We start from the raw sequence: 25740 nt of genomic DNA, 5'->3' as shown, positions 1-25740 counted from the left end.
ACATCTTCAATGATTTCAGAGATTATTTCAGTATTAGCCTCAGCTTAAAATTTAAGATTTCTATTTTAGTTTACTCCTGCTCTCTTTCTTAACTTCCTCTTTATCTCAACCTTCCTACCATGATCTCCTTTGATTAGGACTTAAGGTTTCCAACTGCAGATAGATTCCCCTGCCAAAGGTCCCTTGGGCACATATGCATAGGCAAATCTAAGCAAAGGGAAATTATTTATATAAGATTACACACTGAGTTTGTGGCAGAGCTGGCCAACACCCAAATCTTCAGAACGCCAGGCTAAAATTTCTCCATAAACATTAGTGCCTTCCTCTAATCCTGACAGCACACCCTTGAGCCAATATGGTAGAAGATGTGCCTCCACTGTGGGAAGGTTGCAAGAGAAGGTATAAGCAATGAATGGGTTACCTCTCTTTCTCCTTCTACATGAGAATTTTATTTTCAATTGACTCTCCAGCTCTCTATTCCTAATAACTTAATAAGGTGGCTTGTATCAGTTATGTTACTAAGCAAAATTTCTTAAGATAAAAATGGCCCAGGTTGGTAAACCACATCTGGACTGAGAGGAATTATAAATGAACTATTAAGACCTAATATAAAGCCATAAGCTTTGAGCTTCCTTGAGTGTGCTGACTTTTACAATTGGGTAAGTCCATTGTGGGGACCCTAGAAGCCTACAAAATTATTAGAAATACTGGCTCCTGGGGCATGAGGGCTTCTAATCTAGGGCAAATTCTGTACCTAACCAATGTAAATCTCTTTTCCTTGTGTCTAACCTTTGTAATGAAAATCGCTATGTTTTATTCTGTGTGGACTGTAGCAATAGCTCTGGTAGAAAGAGAAATGTTTAATGCATGCCTGTCTGAATAGACTGATATCAAGTGTGGCCTAAGTCACTCTTGTTAGTATGAATGTTTAGTCAAGTCTAAGATCGACACTTACTGGTCATTGCAAAAAGCATTTGGGCTTGAATTGGGCAGGCTCTATGCCTGCCTCATACTGTGCTTACAACCAACAAACTGGTTAGAACATACCTTGCCTGGTTCCAGAAGAACAAGTTTTTTATAACACATACACACTCTAGAAGATTATTTGTAGTGGACTATAATTACATGCTAAAAGAAACCATAAAAATAATCTACAGTCTTGTTTTCTGGATCAATTCAATTGCTATATTCTCAACTGACAATTTCAATAGCAGATTCCAGACCCTAAATGAAATACACCAGTTGAAATGAGAACACTTCATATTCCTCAGCAATTGATAATCTTTTCACTTTGATTGTTAGAATACAGTACAAAGCTGAATGATGTGGCTTTTCTGCCTCTTCCTACTTCTGTCTTATGCAAAAGAAAAAAAAAAAACTGGAGATGAGAAATCAAATCCACTGTGATGGTTATGTTTGTCTGTCAACTTGGCTAGGCTTGGTTGAGTGGCTGGGCAGCTGGATGTAGTACTCCCCATGATGAGGCTGGTAATCAACTCCATGGTGGAATCTACTGGAAGCAGCTGAGTAGCTGCCTTTGGGATGTGGTCTGCTTCCTGAATTTAAGGAGAAACCTTGGGAATGGTCCCTAGCCTTTCGCATGCTTGGACCCTGCATGTAGCTGTGTCGTTGCTCAGCAGCCTGCTATACTCTGTCAACCTTGGGACTTAAAATGGACTTAAGTTAATGGCCTGCCATGTGGATTGGTAACATCGGGACTGTGCCTTTTTACTTGTCAAACTTGGGGCTTCTCAGCTTCAGCAGCCAACAGCTGTCTGAGTGAAGAAATGCCTTTAGCTCCAGTGGGCCAGGAGCAGGAGGCAAAGCTGGACCCCAGGGTTGAGGGGCTTTCACCCAGCCCCTAGAGCCTGGCACTTTGAACTTGGACTTAAAGCCTCCAGATTGTAAGAATAAACTCTGGTTTGTTAAGGCCATCCCATTTTGTGGTATATTTCTTGTCAGAGTGGCACTAAGTAACCAGAACACCCACCTTAGCTGTTTTCTTCATTCTGAGTTGCTTTCTCAGTGTCCAAGACTTCATCTTGCTGCTTCTGGGCAAACTTCTTTCTGATCATAGCTTCAGTGTGTTGGTGAATGATTTCGTGGGCTGCAAGAATATGCTTCCTCTGTGCATTCCTCACTGTGTCAAAGTAACAAAAATATTTTTACTCTGAAAGCATGGAAGAAACCACTCCCAAAGGTTTTTGAGAGAGAAGTGATAGAAACAATGATTATGCAAACCACATATTCTCTGACTCTGGGCTGACTGGGTTAAATAAAAATTAGCTGACTGATAACCGGAAGGTGGGAGCTCTGGTGACATAGTGCCTAAGGCATTTCACTGCTAACCAGAAGGCTGGTGGTTCAAACCCACCAACTACTCCTCGGAAGGAAGGACGGGCAATCTACCTCCATAGTGATACCGCCTCGGAAACCCAAGGAGGGGTTACTGTGAGTCGGATCTGACTCGACGGCAGTGAGTTTGGTTTTTATGTTTTTTTTTTTTTTAGAGTTTGCATGGACGCATTAAGCACTGAAGTACTTCATCTGAGTTATGTTTTGCTGTCTATCTGGATTGTAAATGACGTATAGGTGGAGACCTCGTCCCATACTCCTTTGTGAGTCTTAATAATCTCTAACACAGACAGAGGGCACTTGTTGGTTAATGATGAATTTCTAAGATTATGGCTTTAGAAGATGGTTCAAGTTCCATATTCTAAGAATATTTGTCATCAAGCCTCCAAACTATAGATAATACTAAACATTGAAGGCTTTAGAAGAGAGTTATAATGATGATGATGTAAGAATTTAGCATTTGTCAAGCAGTTAGTATTTGTGTTAGGCACTGTGTTAAGCAGTTGGCATAAATATTCATTTAATCCTCTCCATAACCCTAAAATAAGAGTATTGCTATTGTTGCTGTTAGGCGCTATCACATCAGTTCCTACTAACAGGAACCACATGTACAACAGAACAAAACACTGCCCATTCCTGTGGCACACTCATAATCATTGCTTTGCTGAGCCCATTGTTGCAGTGATTGTATCAATCCACCTCTTTGTTGACTTTCTGCTTTACCAGGCATGATGTCCTTCTCCAGGGACTGGTCCCCCTTGATAACATATCCAAAGTACGTAAGATGAAGTCTCACCATCCTCACTTCTAAGGAGCATTCTGGCATACTTCTTCCAGGACAGATTTGTTTGCTCTTCTGGTACCCACTGCCATCGAGTTGGATCTGACTCATAGCGACCCCTCCTTGGGTTTCTGAGGCAGTATCACTACAGAAGTAGATTGCCCAACCTTCCTTCTGAGGAGTGGCTGGTGGGTTTGAACTCCCAGCCTTCTGGTTAGCAGTCAAATTCACCAACACTATAATTCAAATGCATCAATTAGTCTTCAGTCTTCCTTATTCGTTGTCCAGGTTCACATGCATATGCAATAATATATCATTTGATTTCCTGACTGCTGCTTCCATGGACACTGATTGTGGATCCAAGTAAAATGAAATCTTTGAGAATTTCATTCTTTTTGCTCTGTTTATCATGATGTTGCTTATTGGTCCAGTTGTGCAGACTTTTTTTTTCTTTATGCCTGCATAATGAGACCTTGAAAAGCACTGAAACAAGAAAACTCAGTGATTCACCTTCAGAAATGTCCCCATATATCTGCTCAGTTTCAAATCTCTGGGATATTAAAATTTCAGATTTTTGTTAAAATCCTGAAATAAAGCATTTACATTGACTTACCTTTTTCTTTGACAAAGTCTTTTTGCACCTCTGGGATTAGGAACCTATAAACCAATTCAGCAACAATCTCCTCTGACTGAAGCTGTGTTCGACTGAAAAACAAAACAAAATCAATTTATTTCCTTTGTTGTCTTACTTGAGCTGCCAATTTACACTTCCATTCTCCTTGCTTAGGTAAAGAACTCCACTGCTCAAATGCTTCCATATCTTTTTCCTTGATTAAGTGAAAATATCGCACCGTGAGCTTGGTTACGTCCATGGAAATAGTGGTTTCGATCCTATCCTTCATTTCTTCTGCCTGCCAAGAAGGGAATGTTAGAGATACAGCTTATACATGGAAGCCAAAGACTTTGGGGTGGTTCTGCTGTGCTAATTAAAGTCCAAATAGCATTGTACATACTTATTCCCATTGATTTCATACTTTGGACTATTCTAAAAGTAACTAATATGACAGTGATCCAAATTTTAGAGGATAACCAAGCATCAAATTCCCAGTGCTCCTACTTCACAAAGGTACAGGCATGTTGGCTTCTAAAGAGTTATACTAATAAAAGAATAGACAGTGAAGCATGAGTTTATATTTGTTTTTCCTTAGTGGTGAAATCCTAAGCTCCTAGAAAAGTACAAATGAGTAACAGCAAATGGGGCTGTTCATCAAAGAGTATGTACTCTTTGTGTGTGTGTGTGCTTTAGGTGCAAATTTACAGAGCAGAACTTGTTTTTACATTAAACAGTTAGTGTACATTTGGTTTTACTCCCCAATTACCATCCCCAACCCTAATTCACTCTCCTCCTCTCCCTTCCCCATGACACACCCCCATCCCTGTGCCCTTCTTAGTTATACACTCTTGTCTGTCCAGCGTTTCCTCCTCATGTGAATGTTGCCCCTCTGGTGCCCCATGGCAGATTGCTCCAAGGGATGTATCCCCATAGAGTAGGTAGGTTCATTGCCCTGGGTTGAGTGTTCTGCATGTAAGTCTTATTTACTGTTGGGCTAAGAGCCAGCCCTTGGAAGTGTTTTATCCCAGGCCTGAAGTATATTCCAGGACCATAGTCTTGGGGGTCCCACCAGATTCTATCCGACCAGTAATTCTGGTCATTATTGTGTTTTTGGATTTTGTTCCATGTTTTTCCTTCCACGCTATCCAGGGTCTCCAGTTTTGATCCCTTCCCAAGTGGTTGGCATTGGTAGCCGGGCACCATCTAGTTCTTCTGATCTCAAGGTCCATCATGCCCCAGGGCTGATTTTTTCCAAATGCCCTTGGTTTTCTTCACTCTTCTTCACTTCTGATGATAGGAGACCATTAGCTGCATCTTAGATGGCTGCTTGAAAGCTTTTAAGACCCCAGTCGCTACTCACCAAAGCAGGTTGTTATTTTAGACTGGGTTCTCTAGAGAAACAAAACCAGTAAAGCTTACATATATGGAGAAAGAGAAATTTATCTTAGGAAAACGGCTCACACGCTTATAGAAGCTAGCAAGTCCCAAGTTCTTGGATCAAACGTCAAGCTGGAGGCTTTTCCCGACTCATGCAGCTGCAGGGGCTGAGGAGCTCAAGGTTGGCAGGCAGTGTACCGGCTGTTGACTCCAACGAAAGATGAATCCAAGATCTCCAGACTGAATAGTGGATTGTTGCCTCACGGACAGTTGTAGGCAGAATCCCGGTCCACAGGGGAGTGTCTCTTTTCCCAGGATGTCCATAAATATACTGGAAGCAGGCCACACCCCTAGGGAAACTCCTTTTCAATGGATTGGCTGCTCAAAACATACACATCTGATCCCATCATTGGAACAACCCACATCACAATTGCTTAAACCACACAGAATTGTGGTCCAGCCAAGTTGACACACAGCTCCAACTATCACAGTTGTGGAACAAGATTTTTATGTATTTTGTTGTGCCAATTAAGCCTGGTGTCCCCCCAGTACTATTGTCCTAAGTCAGCAGGTCTGGTGGACTCTCTCCTATGGTATCTGGCTGTCTATGAGGGGATTGCTCTATGTCTGTCTTCTATTGCTTCTGTAATGATTGTAGTTATTTTGTATCAGTAGTATCTGTGCAAGATTATCCTCAGCTGTGCGCCTGGAATAAAACTCACCCCCAGGGGTGGGCTCTCAGTTCAATAGTTAACAAGATGTACACACAGACCACTTAACCCAAGATGACACACCCACATACTCTATGATAATACATCCCTTAGAGCAATAGACCATGGGACACCAGAGGACCAACATTCAAATTGAGGAAATGCAGGACAAACAAGAGTGCATAAATATGAGAGGCACAGGGGGAAGGTTTCAGGGTAGGGAGGGGAGGAGTCTGGGTTAGGGTTGGACATGGTAAATGGGGAATGAAACTAAATGTACACGTTACTTTGCATGTAAAACAAGCTTTAAAAAAAAAAAAAAAAGATTATCCTCAGCTGATCTATTGTTGGTCTAGAGTATATTCCTGTTCACTGACCCCCATCTGATATTCTCAGTAATCTATGTATTTATCTGTAGGCTAGTGTTCAGTGTTAGTGGTAATGCAGTATTGTGGATATACTGATATTAGCCTCTGTTATCTATACCTTATGTGCATATTTCAGTGTCCTCCCTTTCTCCAATGTTACCATGCTGGTCACAGACTCTTTCCATACCATCCCTCCTCTTACCCAACTCAGCGTGTGGCCCCCAACTAGTCCGAAATTTTCCCCTCCCTCCCATCCCCAGTAACCTACAAAGTGAATTCCTTCCCTAAGCAAACCCTTCCTTGACTTTCTACAGTATCAGGCTCATACAATATTTGTCCTTCTGTGATTGACTTATTTCACTAAGCATAATGTCCTCCAGGTTCATCCACATTGTGAGATGATTCGTGTATTCTTCATTGTTCTTTAATGTAGCATAGTATCCCATTGTGTGAATGTACCGTAGTCTGGTTATCCATTCATCTGTTGATGGGCATTTAGGTGGTTTCTATTTCTTTGCCATAGTGAATTGTACTGCAATGAACATGGGTGTGCATATGTCTGTTCATGTCCTGTCTCTCACCTCTTTAGGATATATTCCTAGTAATGGAATTGCTGATTCAAATGGTATTTCTATTTTCAGTTTTCTAAGGAAACGCCATACTGTTTGCCACAATGGTTGTACCATTTTATAGTCCCATCAGCAGTGTATGAGAGTTCCAATCTCTCTGCAACCTCAGCATTTATTTTCTGTCCTGTTGAACTTTGCTACTATTGCTGGGGTGAAATGATATCTCATTGTTGGCTGCCAGCATATCATCTTCAGTGAAGTGTCTGTTCATGTCCCTTACCCATTTTTGAATTGGATTGTTTTTCTGTTTGGCGTTGAGGTGTTGAAATTTTCTATAAATTTTGGAGATAAGTCCTTCGTCCGATGTCATAGACAAATATTTTCTCCCAATCTGTGGGTTCTCTTTTCACCCTTTTGGAAAAGTCTTTTGATGTGCATAAGAATTTAATTTTTCAAAGGTCCCAGTCATCTAGCTTCTCTTCCATCTCCTTTGCATTCTGGGTTATGCTTGATAGTCTATTTATGGCATAAATTAGGGCCCCTAGATTTCTACCTATTTTATCTTTGATGAACTTTATGTTTTGGGTTTTACATTTAAGTCTTTTATCCAACTTGAGTTTATTTTTGTGTATGAGGTGAGGTATGGGTCTTGTTTCATTTTTCTGCAAGTGGATATCCAATTTTGCCAGCACCATTTGCTAAAGAGGCTATCTCTTCCCCTTTTAAGGAGTTTTGGTCCTTTGTCAAAGATCAGCTGTCCATAGATGGATGGGTCTATTCCTGGGTTTTCAATTCGAATTGAATTGGTCTATCTGTCTATCATTGTACCATTATCACACTGTTTTAACTACTGTGGCTATATAGTAGGTTTTGAGATCTGGGAGTGTTCTTCTTCTTTAGTAGAGCTCTGCTTATCTGATGTCTCTTTCCTTTCTATATTAAGTTAGTAATTGGTTCCATATCCTTAAAAAATGTTGGTATCTGGATCAGGCTTGCATTAAATGTGTAGATTACTTTGGGTAGTACTGACATTTTCACAATATTCAGTCTTCCTATCCATGAACAAGGCAGGTTCTTCCATTTATGTAAATTTCTTGTAGTTTCTTATTGTAGTGCTTTATAGTTTTCTTTGTATAGGCTTTTGTGCCTCCAGTAAGATCTATTCCTAGATATTTTATCTTTTGGGTAGCTATTGTAAATGGTATTGTTTCTCTTATTTCTTTTTCAGAGGGCTCTTTGTTGATGTAGAGGAATCCAACTGATTTTTGTGTGTTGACCTTGTATCCTACCACTTTGCTGAACCTCTCTATTAGTTCCAGTAGTTTTTTTTTTTTTTTGCTGAGTCTCTTGGATTTTCTATGAATAGCATCATGTCATCTGCAAATAAAGATAGCTTTACTTCCTCTTTGTCAATTTGGATGCCTTTTATTTCTTTCTTACCTATTGTCCTAGCTAAGACTTCTAATACAATGGTGAATAGAAGTGGTGACAGAGGGCATCCTTGTCTGGTTCCTGTTCATAAGAGGAATTCTTTGAGTCTTTCTCCATTAACAATAATGTTGGCCGTTGGCTTTGCATATATGCCCTTTATCATGTTGAAGAATTTCGCTTCTATCTCTATTTTGCTGAGAGTTCTGAATAGGATTTTACCAAATGGTGTTGGATTTTATCAAATGCCTTTTCTGCATCAACTGATATGATCATATGGTTCTTTTGTTTTGTTTATGTGGTGGATTACATTGATTGTTTTTCTGATGTTGAACCATCCTTGCATACCAGCTATGAATCCCACTTGGCCAGGATGTATTATTGTTTTGATATGTTGTTGGACTCTGTTGGCTATGATTTTGTTGAAGATTTTTGGGTCTGTATTCATGAGGGATATTGGTCTCTAGTTTTCCTTTTAAGTGGTGTCTTTCCCTAGTTTTGGTATCAGTGTTATGCTTGTTTCATAAAATGAATTTGGAAGTATTCTGTCTTTTTCTATGCTCTGGAATAGCTTGAGTCCTATAGGTGTTAACTCTTTCCTGAATGTTTGGTAAAATTCTCCAGTGAAGCCAGGACTTTTTTCTTGTTGGGAAATTTTTTATGACCTGTTCAATTTCTTCCTTTGTTATGGGTCTGTTCAAGTATTCTATTTCCAACTGGGATAGTTTAGGTAGGTCTTGTGTTTCTAGACACTTGTCCACCTCTTCTAGGTTCTTGAATCTGTCGGAGTACAGTCCTTCATAATATTCTGTCAGTATCCTTTTTATTTCAGTTGGTTCTGTTGTGATGTCACCCTTTTCGTTTATTATTCCTGTTACTTGGATCTCCTCTTTCTTTTCTTTTGTTACATTTGCCAATGGTTTGTCAATTTTGTTGATCTTTTTGAAGAACCACCTTCTTGTTTTGTTGATTTTCTCTCTCTTTTCTTTTTTTTGTTTTCTGTTTCATTTATTTTCTGCTCTGATCTTTATTATTTCCTTGCTTCTGGATACTGTAGGTTTCTTTTATTGCTCTTTTTCTAATTGTTGGAATTGCTGAGTTAGAGTGTTGGTTTTGTTTCTTTTCTCTTTTTTGATGTGTGCATTTATTGCTATGAATTGACCTCTGAGAACTGCTTTCGCTGTGTCCCATAGGTTTTGGTAAGATATATCTTCATTCTTGTTTGTTTCTAGGAAATTTTTTATTGCACATTTTATTTTTTCTATTACTCAGTAATTTTTGAGCAGTGTATTATTCAACTTCCACGTCCGATGTTTTTTCCTTGATCTTCTTATTATCAATTTCTAATTTTATAGCATTGTGTTCTGAGAAGATTCTTTGTAGTATTCCAATGTTTTTGAATTTATTGCAGTTTGTTTTATGTCCTAACATATGGTCTATTCTGGAGAATAATCCATGTGCACTGGAGAAGAATGTGAATTGTGCTTTTGTTGGGTGGAATGCTCTGTCTATGTCTATGAGGTAGAGATGATTTATTGTGTTGTTGAATTCTTCTATATCTTTACTGAGTTTTTTTCTAGTTGATCTGCCCCTCCTTGAAAGTGATGTGTTAAAGTCTCTCTCCTACTACTATTGTAGAGTTGTCTATTTTCCCTTTCAATTCAGTTAATATTTGCTTCATGTATTTTGGAGCACTTTCATTGGGTGCATAGATATTATGGTAATGTCTTCTTGATCAATTCACCCTTTCAGCATCATATAGTCTCCTTCTTTGTCCCTTATGATGTTTTTCACTTTGAAGTCTATTTTATCAGAAATTAATATTGTCACTCCTGCCCTTCTTTGGTTACCTTTGGCTTGATGTATGTTTTTCCATCCCTTAATTTTTAATTTGTTTTTATCTTTGTGTCTAAGGTTTGTCTCTTGTAGGCAGCATATTGATGGTTCTTCTTTTCTTATCCAGTTCGCCACTCTCTTTCTCTTGACTGGGGCATTTAGTCCATTCACACTGAGTATAATTAGTGATAGGTATGAATTGATTGCTGTCATTCTATTGTGTTTTTTGCCATGTTTTTAGAGATTTCCTTGGTCCAAATACTTTTCTGTGCTGAGTTCATTTTGTTATCAAGTGTTTCCTCTCTTTTCTTTTTTATTGTTGGCTTTGTGCTTACTAAGCCCATATGTTTTCCTTCTTTCTGGGTTTGCTTAGGGGGATTGTTATTTTTCTCTGTGATGATATGTCTGTGCTTACCTTGGAGTAAATTATTATCTCTATATTTTTGGAACAGTCTGTTCTTTAAGGACATTGTCTTGTTTTCCTCTCCATTTGGAAGTTTCGTACCTATAACTTTTATTCCCTCTATTTGTTTTGTTGCTGCTGTCGTTTGCAGATTGACTCCCTTGTTTCTTTGTGTACAATGTTTTATGAGCTTATTTTGAGTATTTCTGACTTGGTTTTAGTGTTGGTGTCATGTGTCCTGATTATAATTTGTTGTTCTCTGTTGTGGGTTCTTATTAGAAGGACTTCCTTAAGCATTTCTTGCAATATTGTTCTGGTTTCCACAAAATCTCTTAATTTCTGTGTGTCTGAGAATGTCTTGATTTCACTCTCATATTTGATGGACATTTTGGCTGGATATAGAATTCTTGGTTGGAAGTTCTTTTCCTTCTATGTTTTATATATGCTGTCCCATTGCCTTCTTGCCTGCATGGTTTCTGCTGAGTAATCAGAACTGATTTTAATTGTTTGTCCATTGTAGGTGACATTTCTTTTTTCCTGGGCTGCTTGCAAGATTTCTTTTTTTGTCTTTGGTTTTGGAGTTTGATTATATGTCTTGGTGAATTTCTCTTGGGATCTATCCTGTATGGGGTTCATTGAGCTTCTTGGACAAATATCTTTTCTTCCTTCATGATATGGGGGAAATTTTCTGTTAGCAAGTCTTCCACAATTTTCTCAGTGGCTTTTTTTTTTTTTTTTGCCTCTTTTTGTTCTGATATTTCAATGAGGTATATGTTGTTTCTTTTCATGTCATCCCATATAACTCTTAGGTTGTCTTCATTTCTTTTAAATCTTTGTTCTGATTTTTCTTCACAGAGGCTGGTGTCAAGGGATTTATCTTCTAGTTGGGAAATGCATTCTCCAGTCAGTTCTAGCCTACTCTTCTGTGCTTCCAATGTGTTGTGTAATTCTGTAATTTTAGTGTCCATTTTCTGGATTTCTAACCGCTGTTTTTGTATGTGTTCTGATTGTGTATTAATCTTGTTATTTTGTTCTTGAATGGTTTTCCTGAGTTCTTCCAGGGTACTGTCTGTGTTCTGGTTCTGTATGAGATTTCCAAAAGCTCTTGTAGAGTTCTATAAACACATCCTCTAAATTCCTTCTCAGATAATTCTATTGCCTCCTCTTCCTCCATGCTTAATGAGATTATTATCTGGGATCTTATTTCTATTGTCTTACCCTGTTTGTTTGTTTGTTTCATTTGATTTGAGGTTGCCTGTTGTTTCCTAGACTTTTTGAAGTTGTTGTCTTTAACTGTTAGTTATGTATTGATTGCTTTAGCCTTGATTTTATGTCTAAATATTTTTGCAAGGGTGGAGCTGGTGTATTTTATTGTTTTTGGTTATTAATTCAGATGTGCTAGGTTGCTCTGGGGGTTTTTGTGTTGATGGAATCACTGTAGGGAATGTGGGTGTAGGTCTCTGTTTGTCATGAAGGGGATTTAGATTTGGGACAAGCAGGTGTTGTGGTGGCTTAATGTGGTTCTTCTATTGGGTGAAGGAAAAAAAAGAAGAAGAAAAGAAAAGAAAAAAAAAAAAAGGTGCCAGTAGCAAGTCCCTGTTTTCTGCATTTCCATGGTTACCACTGGTTCCAGGGTTTTGAGTCTGCTTGGGACAACTACCAATGATGATGTTTTGTTGTTACTCACAGACCTGTGGTTCAAAACCAGCAAAGACCCCAATGGTTAGGGGGCCACTACTTTCCACTTGGGTCAGATAGCCACAAAAACTCCATACTCTGGGTCCCTCTGTGCTAAAAAGCTATTCTGGAAGAGCTGGATCCTTGGAAGAGCCTTGCGCTGAGAGCTTGGCCCAGGGCCCACCTGCCTGTTGCATGTTTCCTCCCTTCTCCCTTTCTGCCCCTAGCTCAGTGGCAACTTGAGCCAGAGAGGTTTCTGCTTTGTTTCTCAGAAATGTTGTCCACTTACTCAACTCAGTTCCCAAGGTTACCATCAGAAGCTGCTGTTGTGGGTAGTCTGAGTTCCCAAAGCCACCCTTAGCTCCCTGGTGTCCCTGCTTTCTTAATTCCTCCATGGTTTTCTTCAGATTTGTTTAAAGAGTTTTCTGCTTCTCCATCTTACCATCTCATCCACCACCAGGCAGTTTCATTTATTTTTATTTTTCCCAGTTGTTTACCCTGCTTCTTCTTCTATTTTTCCCTCCTTCTCCACTAAATCTGGCCTTGTCTACCTCAATGAGCTGTTGACAACCCTAGAATGCCTGCTTCAAACTGCTGCATCTAGTTTTTCAGGCATTAAGATGCTAGAGGGAACAAACATGTGGGCTACAGGTATAATGTCATCTTCCAGACCCCCCCAACCATATGTACTCTTGGTACATACCGGCTTTCCATTTCATAAGCGATGTCATTGATTTCCTCAGCGATCTTCTCAATTTCTGCCCTAGCTTGCTCTTCTGCAGTACTCTCTTCAGTATTCAGTATTATGTCTTCCAGATAGGAGGCTATCGTACTATGGTGAACTTTAACCACCTACACAAAGCAGAATACCTCCAGTAAGAACAGGAATGCTACTATAAATAAGACAGGAAAAATACACATTCATTGACTTTTCTTAGCACATTTGTTTCATTCATTAGTCAGTAGTCCCTTCACTGATCATTCCTTTTCTTTCCCATCCAGTCAGTCTGATTCTAACACACTGCCTATCCATCTAGCCCTGGTCCTTACTCATGCATCATTGGAAAAGATCATGGGCTTCAGAGCCAATTAATGTGGTTTGGACCCTGGCTCTGCTCTTACCAAGAGTGTGATTTGGTCAAACTAACTGGGCAGAGACTACATAGTATCTACCAATAGCCTCGCTGCAATTTTTCTTAAGTGCTAAAAACCCAGAATGTTAGGTTGGCAGATAGCTGCCCAGAATAAAGCCTGTATTTCCTAGCACCCATGAGAGTTAGGCACAACCATATGACTAAGTTCTGACCAAGAGAATATATGCAGAAGTTGTCTGTGCAGAAAAGATTCTTAAAGGGCAAGAGTTAGTTACTTTGTTTTTCTTTAAACAAAGAATGTGAACATGATGACTGGACCACCAGCAGCCATCTTAAACTGAGCCACAAGGGTCACGCCTCAGGGATAGAATAGCAGAAAGCTAGAAGCATACTGGGTCTCTGATGAATTCACTGAAATATCGTATCAGCCCTGGACTGCTTCTTTTTAACACTTTAAGTTATGAAATAGAATACACATAAAAGTGCAGAGCCCAAAACTATACAGTGCAGTGAATAAGCACAAGGCCAGCAGCACCCACATAGCCATTGCGAGTATCCCAGAAGGCTCCTGTGGGTTCTTCTCAACCATAGCCTCTATCCATTCTCATGACTTCCATGGTAAACACTTCCTTGCTTTTTATTTTATAGTCTTGCTAGGAGCTCTGGTAGCATAGTGCCTAAGGCACTTGACTGCTAACCAGAAGGCTGGCAGTTCAAACCTACCAGCCACTCCTCGGAAGGAAGGTTGGGCAATCTACTTCCATAGTGATACTGCCTCGGCAACCCAAGGAGGGGTCGCTATGAGTTGGGTCCGACTCGATGGCAAACAACAACAACAACAACAACAACAACAACAACAACAACAACAACAACAACAACGTTTTGCTACCTAAATGTGAAACTATAAAAAAGACAGTTTAGTTTTGCCTGTTTTACAGGTAGATACACAGTAAGTACCATAAGCCTCCAGTGCAGCACACTTAATTTTATATGTATCTGTCTCTTCAACAAATTGTGAACACCCTGGGGCTAGCACCCTTTTTTACCTTATGTCTAAATATTTCATTATATCTGAGAAAATGTCTGAGACTCAGGAGCAACTCAGTGTCTGCTTATTGACTGGCACTGCAGTAGGACTCTGAGTATGTGATACTTTCTGTGTATCTACTTATAAAACACATAGTTCATAATCTTGAATCCCTATGCTTTCCTTCTGGAAGAGTACCAATGACCAATTTCAAACAGTATCAACCAACCAACCAAAACGTATTAGCTGAATGCTTACTATGCACAGGGTGGTGACTCCAAAACTCAAACCCACTGCCATCAAGTCAATTTTAACTCATAGTGACCCTATAGGATAGAGTAGAACTGTCCCATACAGTTTCCAAGGCTATAAATCTTTACAGATACAGACTGCCTCATCTTTCTCCCATGAAGTGGCTGGTGGGTTTGAACCACCGACCTTCTGGTTAGCAGTCAAATGCCTTAACAACTGCACAATTATACAGCTTCTATACATCCAGCTGCTTCCACTTACCTCCCTGAATATCTGATCCTGCTCGCGTAAGCGCCTTTGTTCTACTTGGCGCCGACCACTCTCTTCAGCTTCTCGCATTCGCCGCTGTCGTTCTGCCAGGATGGCAAAAGCATGGATTCTCCTCTCTTCCTGCAGTCTTATCAGCTCTTTGGACAGGAAGTCAAACATATCTGCCAATGCCCTTCCCTCTAGTCCAGCCAAATGGTTTTCAACCAGTAACACCTAAAATAATAATGTAATTTTAAGGAATCAAATTCTGCTATGAATGGTGATTATAAGGAGGAATGCTAGATTATTCAGAATTCTTGACAAGCAATTCACTTTCAAAGTGCATTTAGTTTTTATTGGGAATATTAGCTCTAGACTGACCCCATCCCAAAGGTTCTTAAGAGGAAAACTTATGTTACAAACATAGATATGAGAAAGTATATTGCTCAGATAGTCATTGGTGGATTATAGTTCTCCATTTATGAAGACGGTTTAGCAAAACATTTGTTAGAAACCATACAAACTGGGTATGTTGTTGCTATTTTTCAATTTTATACAGAAGGTAAAGTGCTTGTGTGTCCTCAGACATGAAGGGAATATCAAGGTCTTTATTAAAGATAGTACTGGACTTTAATCAGACAGAATCTCCTTGAAAATCACCCATTATATCTTTTAATTTTTAAAGCCTGGTTCTTTCACACAAGTTTTGGCATTTTAAGATCTTGAAAAACATGAAAGAAAACCTTAGTGCTTTTTATTCTTTTAAATGCCTTGAAAGCCATTAACAACTCTTTTGAAACACAGCAGGAAAAGAACTATATATCTATGTGATGACTGAGGTAAAATAAGAGGGCCTGTGGAGTTCTAGGCTGGGAGTAAGCCACAAATTCCTATTGATGAATCCCTGCGGCCTGCCTTTGACATATGGAGAAGAAAAATGTTTAAGATTGTAACCTTTGCAACTTCATCCCATTCCCTCTTCTATCCTCAGGTACAAGGGAAAAGAGCTCTTCTTTCAGTCATATGTCACTTTAACGCTGGCAGTTTTCCCTCTGTGCTCAGTTCTCCTTCTGGTTTATAGCTGAAGGGAAGAACACAGGTCTCAAAAGCAGTGTGGCTCCTGGGTGAGACTGCCATTCAAGTGTAGCTGTTCCCTCAGCACTCTCATCCTCACCACCACCCACAAGCCTACAAATACTTTCTAACCTCAAAGTTAAGCATTACTTATATAACAGGGAGAGATGGAAAGAAACAGTGAGCTCAGAAAGTCTCACTACTCCTTCTGTTCATAAACAGTGGTCGCTCAGCTCAGAGATCACAGACTCTCTCCTCGTCTCCAGAGGGCATGCACTCTCTTACTTGGAGGGCACATGCAATCTTTAATTCCCAAGATTTATATTTATGTCAAGAAATCTGGGTATGCTCAGACAATACAATCTAATTTGAAAATTAAGTAAAAATATTTAGGGGGGGGTGATTCGGTTGCAGTAATATGTCACATAATTGGGGAATATGCATTTCCTGAAATCTTTTCCACAGAAAGTATAAAAAGAGGAGAAAGGAGCCGATCCCACTCCCTCAGACCCCTGCAGATCACTGGTTTATCTAGGTGAAGGTAAACGGGGCAGTCCTTGCTATGTGACAGCCTTTCCCATTAACTCCTCCCTAGCTTTTAGCTGATATATCGGTCATGTATATATCTACAGAAATGGGATGTATGAGTTCAAAAGCCTGGGCTGGTTTAGCTGTGTGTGCAGGAACCTTGAAGGACCGAGGAGTGTATTTTTCTAATCAGACCTAGTGTTTACTGGATATTTTGTTTCCTATATGAACCAGCCCCTTCTTCATCATTTCCAGGACTCTAGGATTTCCAGATTCAGAGACTCCAGTGTTCACATTTTCCTTTTCATCTTCTTTCTCTGGTGCCACTATTGAGTCTCACAGCTTTCTGGGGAATCTGTCTCCCCCCTCTCTCCACCAGCTCCCAAAGCTCAGCAATCACCTAAGGTGCTGCCACCACATAAAAGGGAGAGGGATACAGTCATTTTCAAGCTGCTTACCGTTTGTGCCTAATTCCCACACAACACAAGAGTTGTGGATGTTACTGAAAATGGGTTATATTAACTTTGCTCTAAGTTTTACTTTCTTAACAACACTAAACTCTGTGGAATTTGATTTCTCTTCAGATTAATTTATAGGTAAGTGGGAAAGGGAGTAAAAATATATCTACACTAAAGTAAAAAACATTAAAAAATTATATATGTATAGACAAATGTTGGAAAGGAACAGGAAAAATATTTACAGTTATTGGGCTGTAATTCTCAGCTGTGTCAAGTGGCAAAGAGCCAGAAGGTCACCATAAGAGTCTCAGAGTATCATGATATTAATATACTTAATATGTACATTAACCACCATGGGCCATGTGCAACTCCAAACCTTGGAAATAATATGTACAGATATTTTTAAATAAATCCCATGTGGTAGTTAAGTTTTGTGTCAACTTGGCTGGGCCTGGTTTTGAGTGGCTAGGGAGCTGGATTCCCCATGATGAGACTGGTAATCAACTCCAAGGTGGAATCTACTGGAGCAGCTGAGTAGCTGCCTTAGGGATATGGTCTGCTTCCTGTATATAAGGAAAAGCTTTGAGAAAGATCTCTGGAGGTTTTTGGCATGTTTGGACCCTGCATGTAGCTGAGTCTTCATTCAGCAGCCTGCCATGTTTCCCGCCAATCTTGGGACTGTCTCTGGACTTGAATTAGTGGCCTATCATGTTGCTTGGTAATCTTGGGACTGTGCCATTTTATTTGTCAATCTTGGGTTTGTCAGCCTCAGTAGCCAGCAGCTGCCTGAGTTAAGAGAAGTCTCCAGCTTCAGTGGGCTGGGAGAAAGAGGCAGAGCTGAAGCCTAAGGTCAAGGGCAAGGCCATAGAGCTGGCACTTTGAACTTGGACTTCTAGCCTTCAAAACTAACTGTAAGAGAATAACTCTGCTTTCAAAGCTACATATTTGTAGTATTTTCTGTTAGAGCAGTACTTGATAGCCAAAACATCCCATTTCTCACTTTTTTTTTCTTATTAATTTTATTATTTATTCATTCATTTTGTCAATTGCTAGTCCCCCTTAGTTGAAATGTAGTTGTTGTTTTGTAGAGCCATCCAATACCTTAAAAATATTGGGCAGGACAAATCTTGGTTGGAAAAAATAGTCTTTAAAAATTTTTAATTTTTGCAAATAAAGAAAATAAAATTTTCAACTTAGTGGGAGAATATCCCATTCAAATTAGGAACTGCAGCGGTATCATTTAAGAACGCTGAGTGTGATAGAGTGATAGATTGTGAGATGTTTCTTTTTTTTATCACTTCATTTATTGTTATTATAATGGTGCTTGTGCAGTAATAAAAACCAAGAGGAGGTGAGCTTGACTAGTAAAAAGTCTGCCTTGAGCATTATGCTCTTTTAAGAATTATCTATATGGCATCAAAGTGACAGCAGCAACTCTAAAAGATTAGATAGGTGCCTTTGGGGGCAATGAGTTTAGGTTAATGGAGGAGGAAAAACTCAGAAAAAGAGGGTGAGAGTATGTGCATAACCCAATGAATATAATTAATGTCACTGAAATGTACATGTAAAAATCGTTGAATTGGTGTATGTTCTGCTATGTATATTCTCAATAACAACAACTAAATAAGGAAAACCAAAAACAAGAACACACCAAGTGAGGAAATGAATAAAACAAGAAAGTAAAAAGAAAGAAAAGAGAAGAACCTTGTGCTCATGGAGGTTCCTCTGCCGCTGTAAGGCCAGAGTCACTTGCTTCTCGGCTCTCTTCACCAGCCTGTCACCTTCTTGTAGAGCATGGTTGGTACGCAACTCCTGGATCAATTCCAATCGCTTTTCTTTCCCTTCAAACATCTATATCCAATCAAATAAAAGAGAGGCATGCAAATGCTAAGCACCAGATTGCCATGCAGGAACTTGTGAGACACCGGGGAACAGAATCGGCAGGGTAGTAAGTGTCTACAGAGCTAGAGGTCAGCCCTGCTCTTTTCTGCACCTTCCACTGCTCAGGCAGAGAAGGGGCTTAGTTATCAGTTAGTTGTTTACCCACTTTCTTAAAATGCCTCTTAAAAGTGAATCAACTAGAGGATCATATTATAGAACTAGAACCTTTCCCTCATTTTCTAAAAAATTTGGGATGATATTTTTCATGGCAATTTTTCCAAGTAAATCTGCTCCAGATTTGTAATACACAATCTTCTATCTGAACTTAAGGTTCAGACTTAAGGTGAGGGTTCTCTGGGGAATCACTGGAAAAAAGAGTAAACAATTTTGGTGAACCTAAGTTGCTCTCCTAGCTTCCTTGAACTTGCTCATCTTAACTCAGTTTCTTAAGAGTTAAAGCTGACTGAAGAACAAAACAATTAAAGAATGAATTAAAATTTTTAATTATAATTTCTTTTTCATTTAAGTGTGCTTGGTGGCATAGTGTGTAAGGCATTTGACTGCTAACCAGAAGGCTGGCAATTCAAACCCACCAGCTACTCCTCAGAAGGAAGGTTGGGCAATCTACTTCTGTAGAGATACTGCCTTGGAAACCCAAAGTGGGATTGCTGAGTCGGGACTGACTAGACGGCAGTGAGTTTGGAGTTTTTTTGGTGCTTGCTCTAGTTAATTTCTTATAGTCAGAAAGACCAGAGGTTTAATCTGTGGTATTTAATCTCTATCAAACTCAGGTTACTGGCCTATAACATAGGGTTGCTGACAGGAAAAAAAAAAAAGAGAGAGAGAGAGAGATGATATGTGCAGAACAAAGGATATATGTTGTTGTTGTTATGTGCTGTCGAGTCAGACCCGACTCATAGCGACCCCTCCTTGGGTTTCCGAGGCAGTATCACTACGGAAGTAGATTGCCCCATCTTCCTTCTGGGGAGTGGCTGGTGGGTTTGAACCGCCAGCCTTCTGGTTAGCAGTCAAATGCCTTAGCCACTATGCTACCAGAGCTCCCTAAAGGATATATAATGTGGGCATATATAGGGATTCAAATGGTAGTTATTTAGCTATTTCATTTATAATCCAGGCATTGCTAACTAGGTTCAAAAAACTGTATCATGACTTGTAAGGAGCTCAGGTGGCATAATTGGTAAGCCTGCTAACCATAAGGTTGGCAGTTCAAACCCACCAGCTGCTCAGTGGGAGAAGATAAGTCAATCTACTTCTGTAAAGTTTACAGCCTTGGAAACTCAATGGGAGTTGCCATGAGTTAGAACTGACTCAATGGCAATTTTTTTTTTTTTTTGGTTTTGTGGAAAATTAAGTAATCTATTCAGTTTATGATGATTTAACAGTAAAAACTCAGGTAAGAAAATTCCTGAATTTAATTATTCCAAGGAAAACTTTGTTTCACAATGCCTTAGTTTTGACTGTGGCAAATGGTAGACAGGCCCTTCCTCTCTCACTGGTCACCCTATACTTTTCACCTAGGCAAACTAAGGCAATAGAAGGGAATGAGTAGCTAATTCCAAGTTGAATTCAAAAGTGTAGCAGGGTGCAGGAGTGAATTCACCCCCAAGAAGTCAAGTGCATAGCAAGATTTACTCCATAAATCTGTTTTGAAAGGAGACACAGAGACAGTGGGTACCCTACACACCATGTTCTGAACGACTCTGCCCCGGAGTAACTTCTGAAGGAAGATCACAGCCATTTCTATATCCTCTTCTTCCTAAAAGAACAAAAGGAGAGCCAAATGGCTTGAGAACTTTTTTTATCAGCAGCAGTTAGCATCAAATATTTTTTGAAGACTTATACCAACCCAAAGAGACTGTGCTAGATACCAGAAGTATTTAAGGAGAAATAAAATATGGCCCCTGCCCTTAGTCATCATACAGTATTCTGCATGTTACTTACTCTATCATTAAAATTCATTTTTTAATCATAAATACTGTTAACAGATCAAATCAAAAGCAAAAAATTCACCCATCTTCATGCTATCCCTACAAATTAAGCCATTTTAGTTTTTCTATACTCTTTTTCAGTAAGTCTTTCTTGAAGCAACAGGTATTGCTTATAACACCCCTTTTGTGATCATTTTTGTTGTTGTTTATCATAAGTAAACAGCGACTACAACTAGTCTATGTCAGAGTCTATAGAGAGGTGCCTCTCACAAGAATGTGGCTGAAGTGATAAAATCAGAATATAATGGATGAGATCAACCATCTGCAAAAATTACTTTAAAAGACTATATCAAAAGCAGAAAGCATAGGGTCTGAAATATAATTAAGGCTTCTCTGAATGGAAACGCAAGCAACAGTCTACTTAATGGTATTAACACATGTGAAGAACAGTGTGTTAACCAAAGGCAGTGTTTTGCACCAAGTCTAGCAAATGAGATGCTGTCTCTGGGGGACCATATTCTGTCAGTCAGTGGGAGCATTCCCATTCCTCCACAGGGGCAACCCTTCAGATTCGTGTAACAGGCAGCAGTCAGCTCTCCCATTAACTCTCCTTTCTATGACAATAGGCACATCAACCTTTGGAATATTATTTAGCTTCTTATATAGATTGCCCTACATTGGGAGATAATATGCAGATCCATCAACAGGAAAAACTGGTCTACCATTTAGTTATAGTTCTCTCCATAAAGTAATAAATCTTCACTGTGACACTGTTTCTGAGTCAATCTTTAATTTTAACCAACTCCAGTTACCTTGCCCACACTGAATTTGGGGATCTGCAAAGGTGATATGTAGCCCTGGGTAGGGTGCCCCTTTTAAGCCGTCCCTACTCAAGAAGCTACCTTGTCTCTCTGAATGACACCTCTCACAGCATTTCATCTCTCTCCAACTTAATTGTCATCAGCCACTTGTGCATGTGGGAAGATAGTTATGGCAACTGATCATCATTCACTCTTCTTTATTTGACATTCATGAAGATTATAATCTGAAGCCCATTTATCTTGGGAAGATTTTTTATTCTTTGTGTTTTTATTTTTGAAAAGAACTAGTTAAGATTTCATTTATTTATTTTTGCAGTTGTTTAATGCTTGATGTATAGGAATAAAGACAACATTTAACTTAGCACTTGAGTTAAACAAACTGCTAAGTTTGTTTTTAACCCAAAGTATCCTAAGAATAAATTGACAGCAATACTGAACTTACATTTCAAATTTAAAAGTTTCAAACTTACATTGGAACTCATTTCCAAGGTTGGAGTTGGAAGTCGAGGTTGAGGTATCGGATTTCTTTGAAGGAAGTGCAGTGGTTTCTTTGGTTCAAGAACTTTATTCTTCTTATCCAATAGTGCCTGGAAATAATAACAGCTAATTTAATTCTTTACTTTTGTCTTTCCCTCCACAACCAGTTCCAGATCTGAATATCAATCAGAAATAATATTCTCATATGTGAACTGCTGTATGAAAAGTGAATTTACTCTGTAAATCTTCACCCAAATCCTAAAAAAAAAAAAAAAGAAAAAAAAGAAATAATATTCTCTATGGCTATGTTAGGGCAATTCGAGAAAGTCCAAACTGGAGCACTTGTATCTCCCAGGGGATGCTTTATTATTCCTGAGAATACATTAACCACCAAACAAACAGGGCACATAACTTAGAGGCATCCATTTCAATAAAAAAATTGGGAGATTCTTTTTTTTTTTTTTTTAAATTGTGATTTGTGAAAATTTACAGAGCAAATTCACTTTCCATACAGCAGTTCACATATACTTTGTCTCATGACATTGACTACAATTTACCACAATGCAACAACTCTCCTCCCACTTCCTCACCATTGTTACCTCTTCCCTGTGTCTTTCCCTCCATGTACTCCTGCCCCTTGAGCTGTCCTCCTGTGCATACACAGCCCTTCTATTCTCCCATGATTGTTCTCTCCAAGGAGTTTATCTACCTAATGTAAATGTTTACCTCATATGCCTGTCTTTTGTTTGGCTGGAAGCCACAGGAGTGGGTTCAATTCCAGACCTGAAGGGCAGCCAGGGGCCATAGTCTCAGGGGTTCCATCAGGCTCTATTACAACAGCAAACCTGGTCCTTTTTTTCCCCCAAATGATTTTGAGTTTTGTTCCATGTTGTTCTCCCACTCTATCCAGGATCTCCTACATAGATCCCCCTCTGAGTGGTTGGCAGTGGTAGCCATACACCATCTACTTCTTCTGGTCTCATAGTTGTATAAGTTGAGGATCACATGGTGTACCAGTCTCTTGGACTAATTGTTTCCATGAATCTTTAGTTTTCTTCATTCTTCTTTGCTCTGGTCAAGGAGAGACCCATCGTTGTATCTAGATGACTGCTTGCAAGCTTTTAAGATCCCAGTTGCTACTCACCAAAGTAGGAGGTGGAACAATGTTTTGTGTAGTATGTTATGCGAATTGAGCTTGATGTCCCCTGCAACTATGGTCCCAAGCCCATAGGTCCAACTTCTCACTCCCTCTGGGTAGCTGTGTCCAAGAAGTGACTACAACCTTGTCCCTTATCAGCTCTATTATTTATATATATATCTATATATATATATATCTATATATATATATCTATATATATATCTATATATCTATATATATATATCTGGGAATTCTTACAGAACACACCAATACACTTATAGAACCATTGTCTGCCAACCCTATACATGGTGTATAGACATACCTAATAGTTCAGCCTTTCTACCCATCTATCCACCCGTATAGCCATTTTGCCTTAACTGACAATGCAGTAGTGTATGTGCAAAAGGCTTCATTTTTGTTGTCTGTACCTCAAAAATTTGGGAGATTCTTAAAAATGTTTGAGTTCTTGAAAAGTTCTCTCAAGAATGTGTGTAAGCAAAACCCCAAAGCCTATTCTTCCACATGACCTGTTTTGAATGAATGCCTAGGCAACAGAATGCCTGTGCAGTAAATGACAGAAATATTTGGTATATTTTTGTTATTAGAAAAAAAATGATGCACATTAAATGGCAATTGTCTCCAAGTCAAGAGAGAGCTTTACTTTGTCTTGATGGCCTGTATTTCTGAAAATGAGCTTGTTTTCTTGTGAGAGAGTGTATGTGTTTTATTATTTTTTCTTTTGATCACTACAAGTCCTGCCACAGCTATATGTGATGTAAGGTTTTGTTCATTGATTCCATTTTTAGTCACAGAGTGACATTTTAATTAAAAGTATCAAAAATTCGTATTTTGTGATTTTTTAATTATTTTTCAGTTATATCCACCATACGATAATTTTTACATTATATGTACTATAAGAACATAGATGAGTAATAAGAAACTAACTAAGCCAAAACTTGAAACTAGTAAAAACAAGCAAGTTATGAGCAAAATCTATAACCAGAAATAACTGTAGTTGTGAAAGACAATGAGTCCGAGTTTCTCCACAATAAAATAGACAGCAAATGTGTAACAGCTCTACTGCTATGTTACATGCTACATCACAACCATAACAAATGAATCAATATAAAGCAACAGCAAAATAAAAGTAGTTAAAAATTCTACCCTCACATTTCTTCAGTGAATATCGCTGAGAAATACCATTTGAAACCATTTTAAAACTGATCAATCATTCATAACAGCTTATGTGGAAAAACATTGTCTCACATATTGCTGAAATTGGTATGGAGGAAAATTTAGAGGAAAGATACCCATCAAAATTATAAATGCACATACATGGTGGTCCAGCAAGTCCATATCTAGGAATCTATTGTCTGCATATGTTCATATATGTATCAAATTATGTTGTTGTTGTTGTTGTTGTTATTTGCCGTCGAGTCAGCCCCGACTCATAGCGACCCCTCCTTGGGTTTCCGAGGCAGTATCACTACGGAAGTAGGATTGCCCAACCTTCCTTCCGAGGAGTGGCTGGTGGGTTTGAACCGCCAGCCTTCTGGTTAGCAGTCAAGTGCCTTAGGCACTATGCTACCAGAGCTCCTGTATCAAATTATATGCATATAATATTAGTCATGGCAACATGACTTATAATACTAAAAAGTTGGAAACTACCTAAATATCCATCAGAAGGGAATTGGTCAAATATATTATATTTATACAATGATATATAATGTTACAAACAATGGGAATTCCAGAATTAATTGTGATCATAAGGATATAGACCAAGAGGCTGTCATTCAAACAGAACAAAGGGATACTACATGGTTTAAAATCAGGAATGGTGTGCATCAGGATTGTATTCTCTGACCATACTTATTCACTCTGTATGTATGTTGAGCAAATAATTTAAGAAGCTGGACTATGAAGAAGAATGCAACATAAGGATTGGAGGAAGACTCATTTAAAACCTGTGATATGCAGATGACACAACCTTGCTTGCTGAAAGTGAAAAGGACTTGAAGCACTTACTGATGAAGATCAAAGACTACAGTCTTTAATGTCGATTACACCTCAACATGAAGAAAACAAAAATTCTCACAACTGAACCAATAAGCAACACCATGATAAATGGAGAAAAGATTGAAGTTGTCAAGGATTTCATTTTACTTGAATCCACAATCAACCCTCATGGAAGCAGAGGTCAAAAAATAAGACCTTGCATTGCACTGGGTAAACCTGCTGTAAAACACTTCTTTAAAATGTTAAGAAGTGGGGAGTTCCGGCAAGATGGTGAACTAGGCACGAGGACTGCACAGACGCTCTTCAACAAAGAAAAGGGAAACCAATTAACACAGACACAGAAGATATAATCTTGGACCCCTAAGCCTTGAAGGGAAGGATACAAAAGCAGACTAAACCCCAACTAGCAGAAGAATTTGCATGAAAATACCAAAAAAGAAGACACACGGAGCTGCGGTCTGGCAGCGGACTGAGTGACCCTGACGGCACAGATGACACGGCTTGGAGATTCCTGAGTGGTGGCAGGACCTAAGAATTAACCCAAAAATCACCCTACTAGCCAGGGACTGCACGAAAGACTGTGCACGGTGGCTGGGGAACAAACGGAGAAGGTGAAGAGAAAGGTGGGCTGAGTTGTGGACTTTTGCCGGTCCAGAGGA

At 39.1% G+C, this 25740-nt stretch overlaps 1 protein-coding gene across 1 annotated transcript in view; it reads right to left on the bottom strand.

Annotated features, from left to right (window-relative positions):
- Window positions 1-1991: 1991 nt before the first annotated feature.
- Window positions 1992-25740, bottom strand: part of CFAP91 (cilia and flagella associated protein 91) — a 175113-nt gene continuing 151364 nt past the window's right edge. Inside the window, exons 11-17 of the mRNA XM_007943924.1 lie at window positions 21921-22037; window positions 20386-20457; window positions 18504-18650; window positions 14752-14973; window positions 12821-12969; window positions 3750-3841; window positions 1992-2140 (exon numbers count right to left, since the gene is read on the bottom strand). Of these exons, the coding sequence (XP_007942115.1) occupies window positions 1992-2140; window positions 3750-3841; window positions 12821-12969; window positions 14752-14973; window positions 18504-18650; window positions 20386-20457; window positions 21921-22037 (948 nt within the window). The remainder of the gene's footprint in view (window positions 2141-3749; window positions 3842-12820; window positions 12970-14751; window positions 14974-18503; window positions 18651-20385; window positions 20458-21920; window positions 22038-25740) is intronic.

Source organism: Orycteropus afer, unplaced genomic scaffold, assembly GCF_000298275.1.
Source record: "Orycteropus afer afer isolate SDZICR_OR568_19922 unplaced genomic scaffold, OryAfe1.0 scaffold00114, whole genome shotgun sequence".
In the NCBI taxonomy this organism is placed as follows: Eukaryota; Metazoa; Chordata; class Mammalia; order Tubulidentata; family Orycteropodidae; genus Orycteropus; species Orycteropus afer.
Note: the sequence above shows the minus strand (reverse complement) of the source record. Positions and strands in the feature narration are given on the sequence as shown.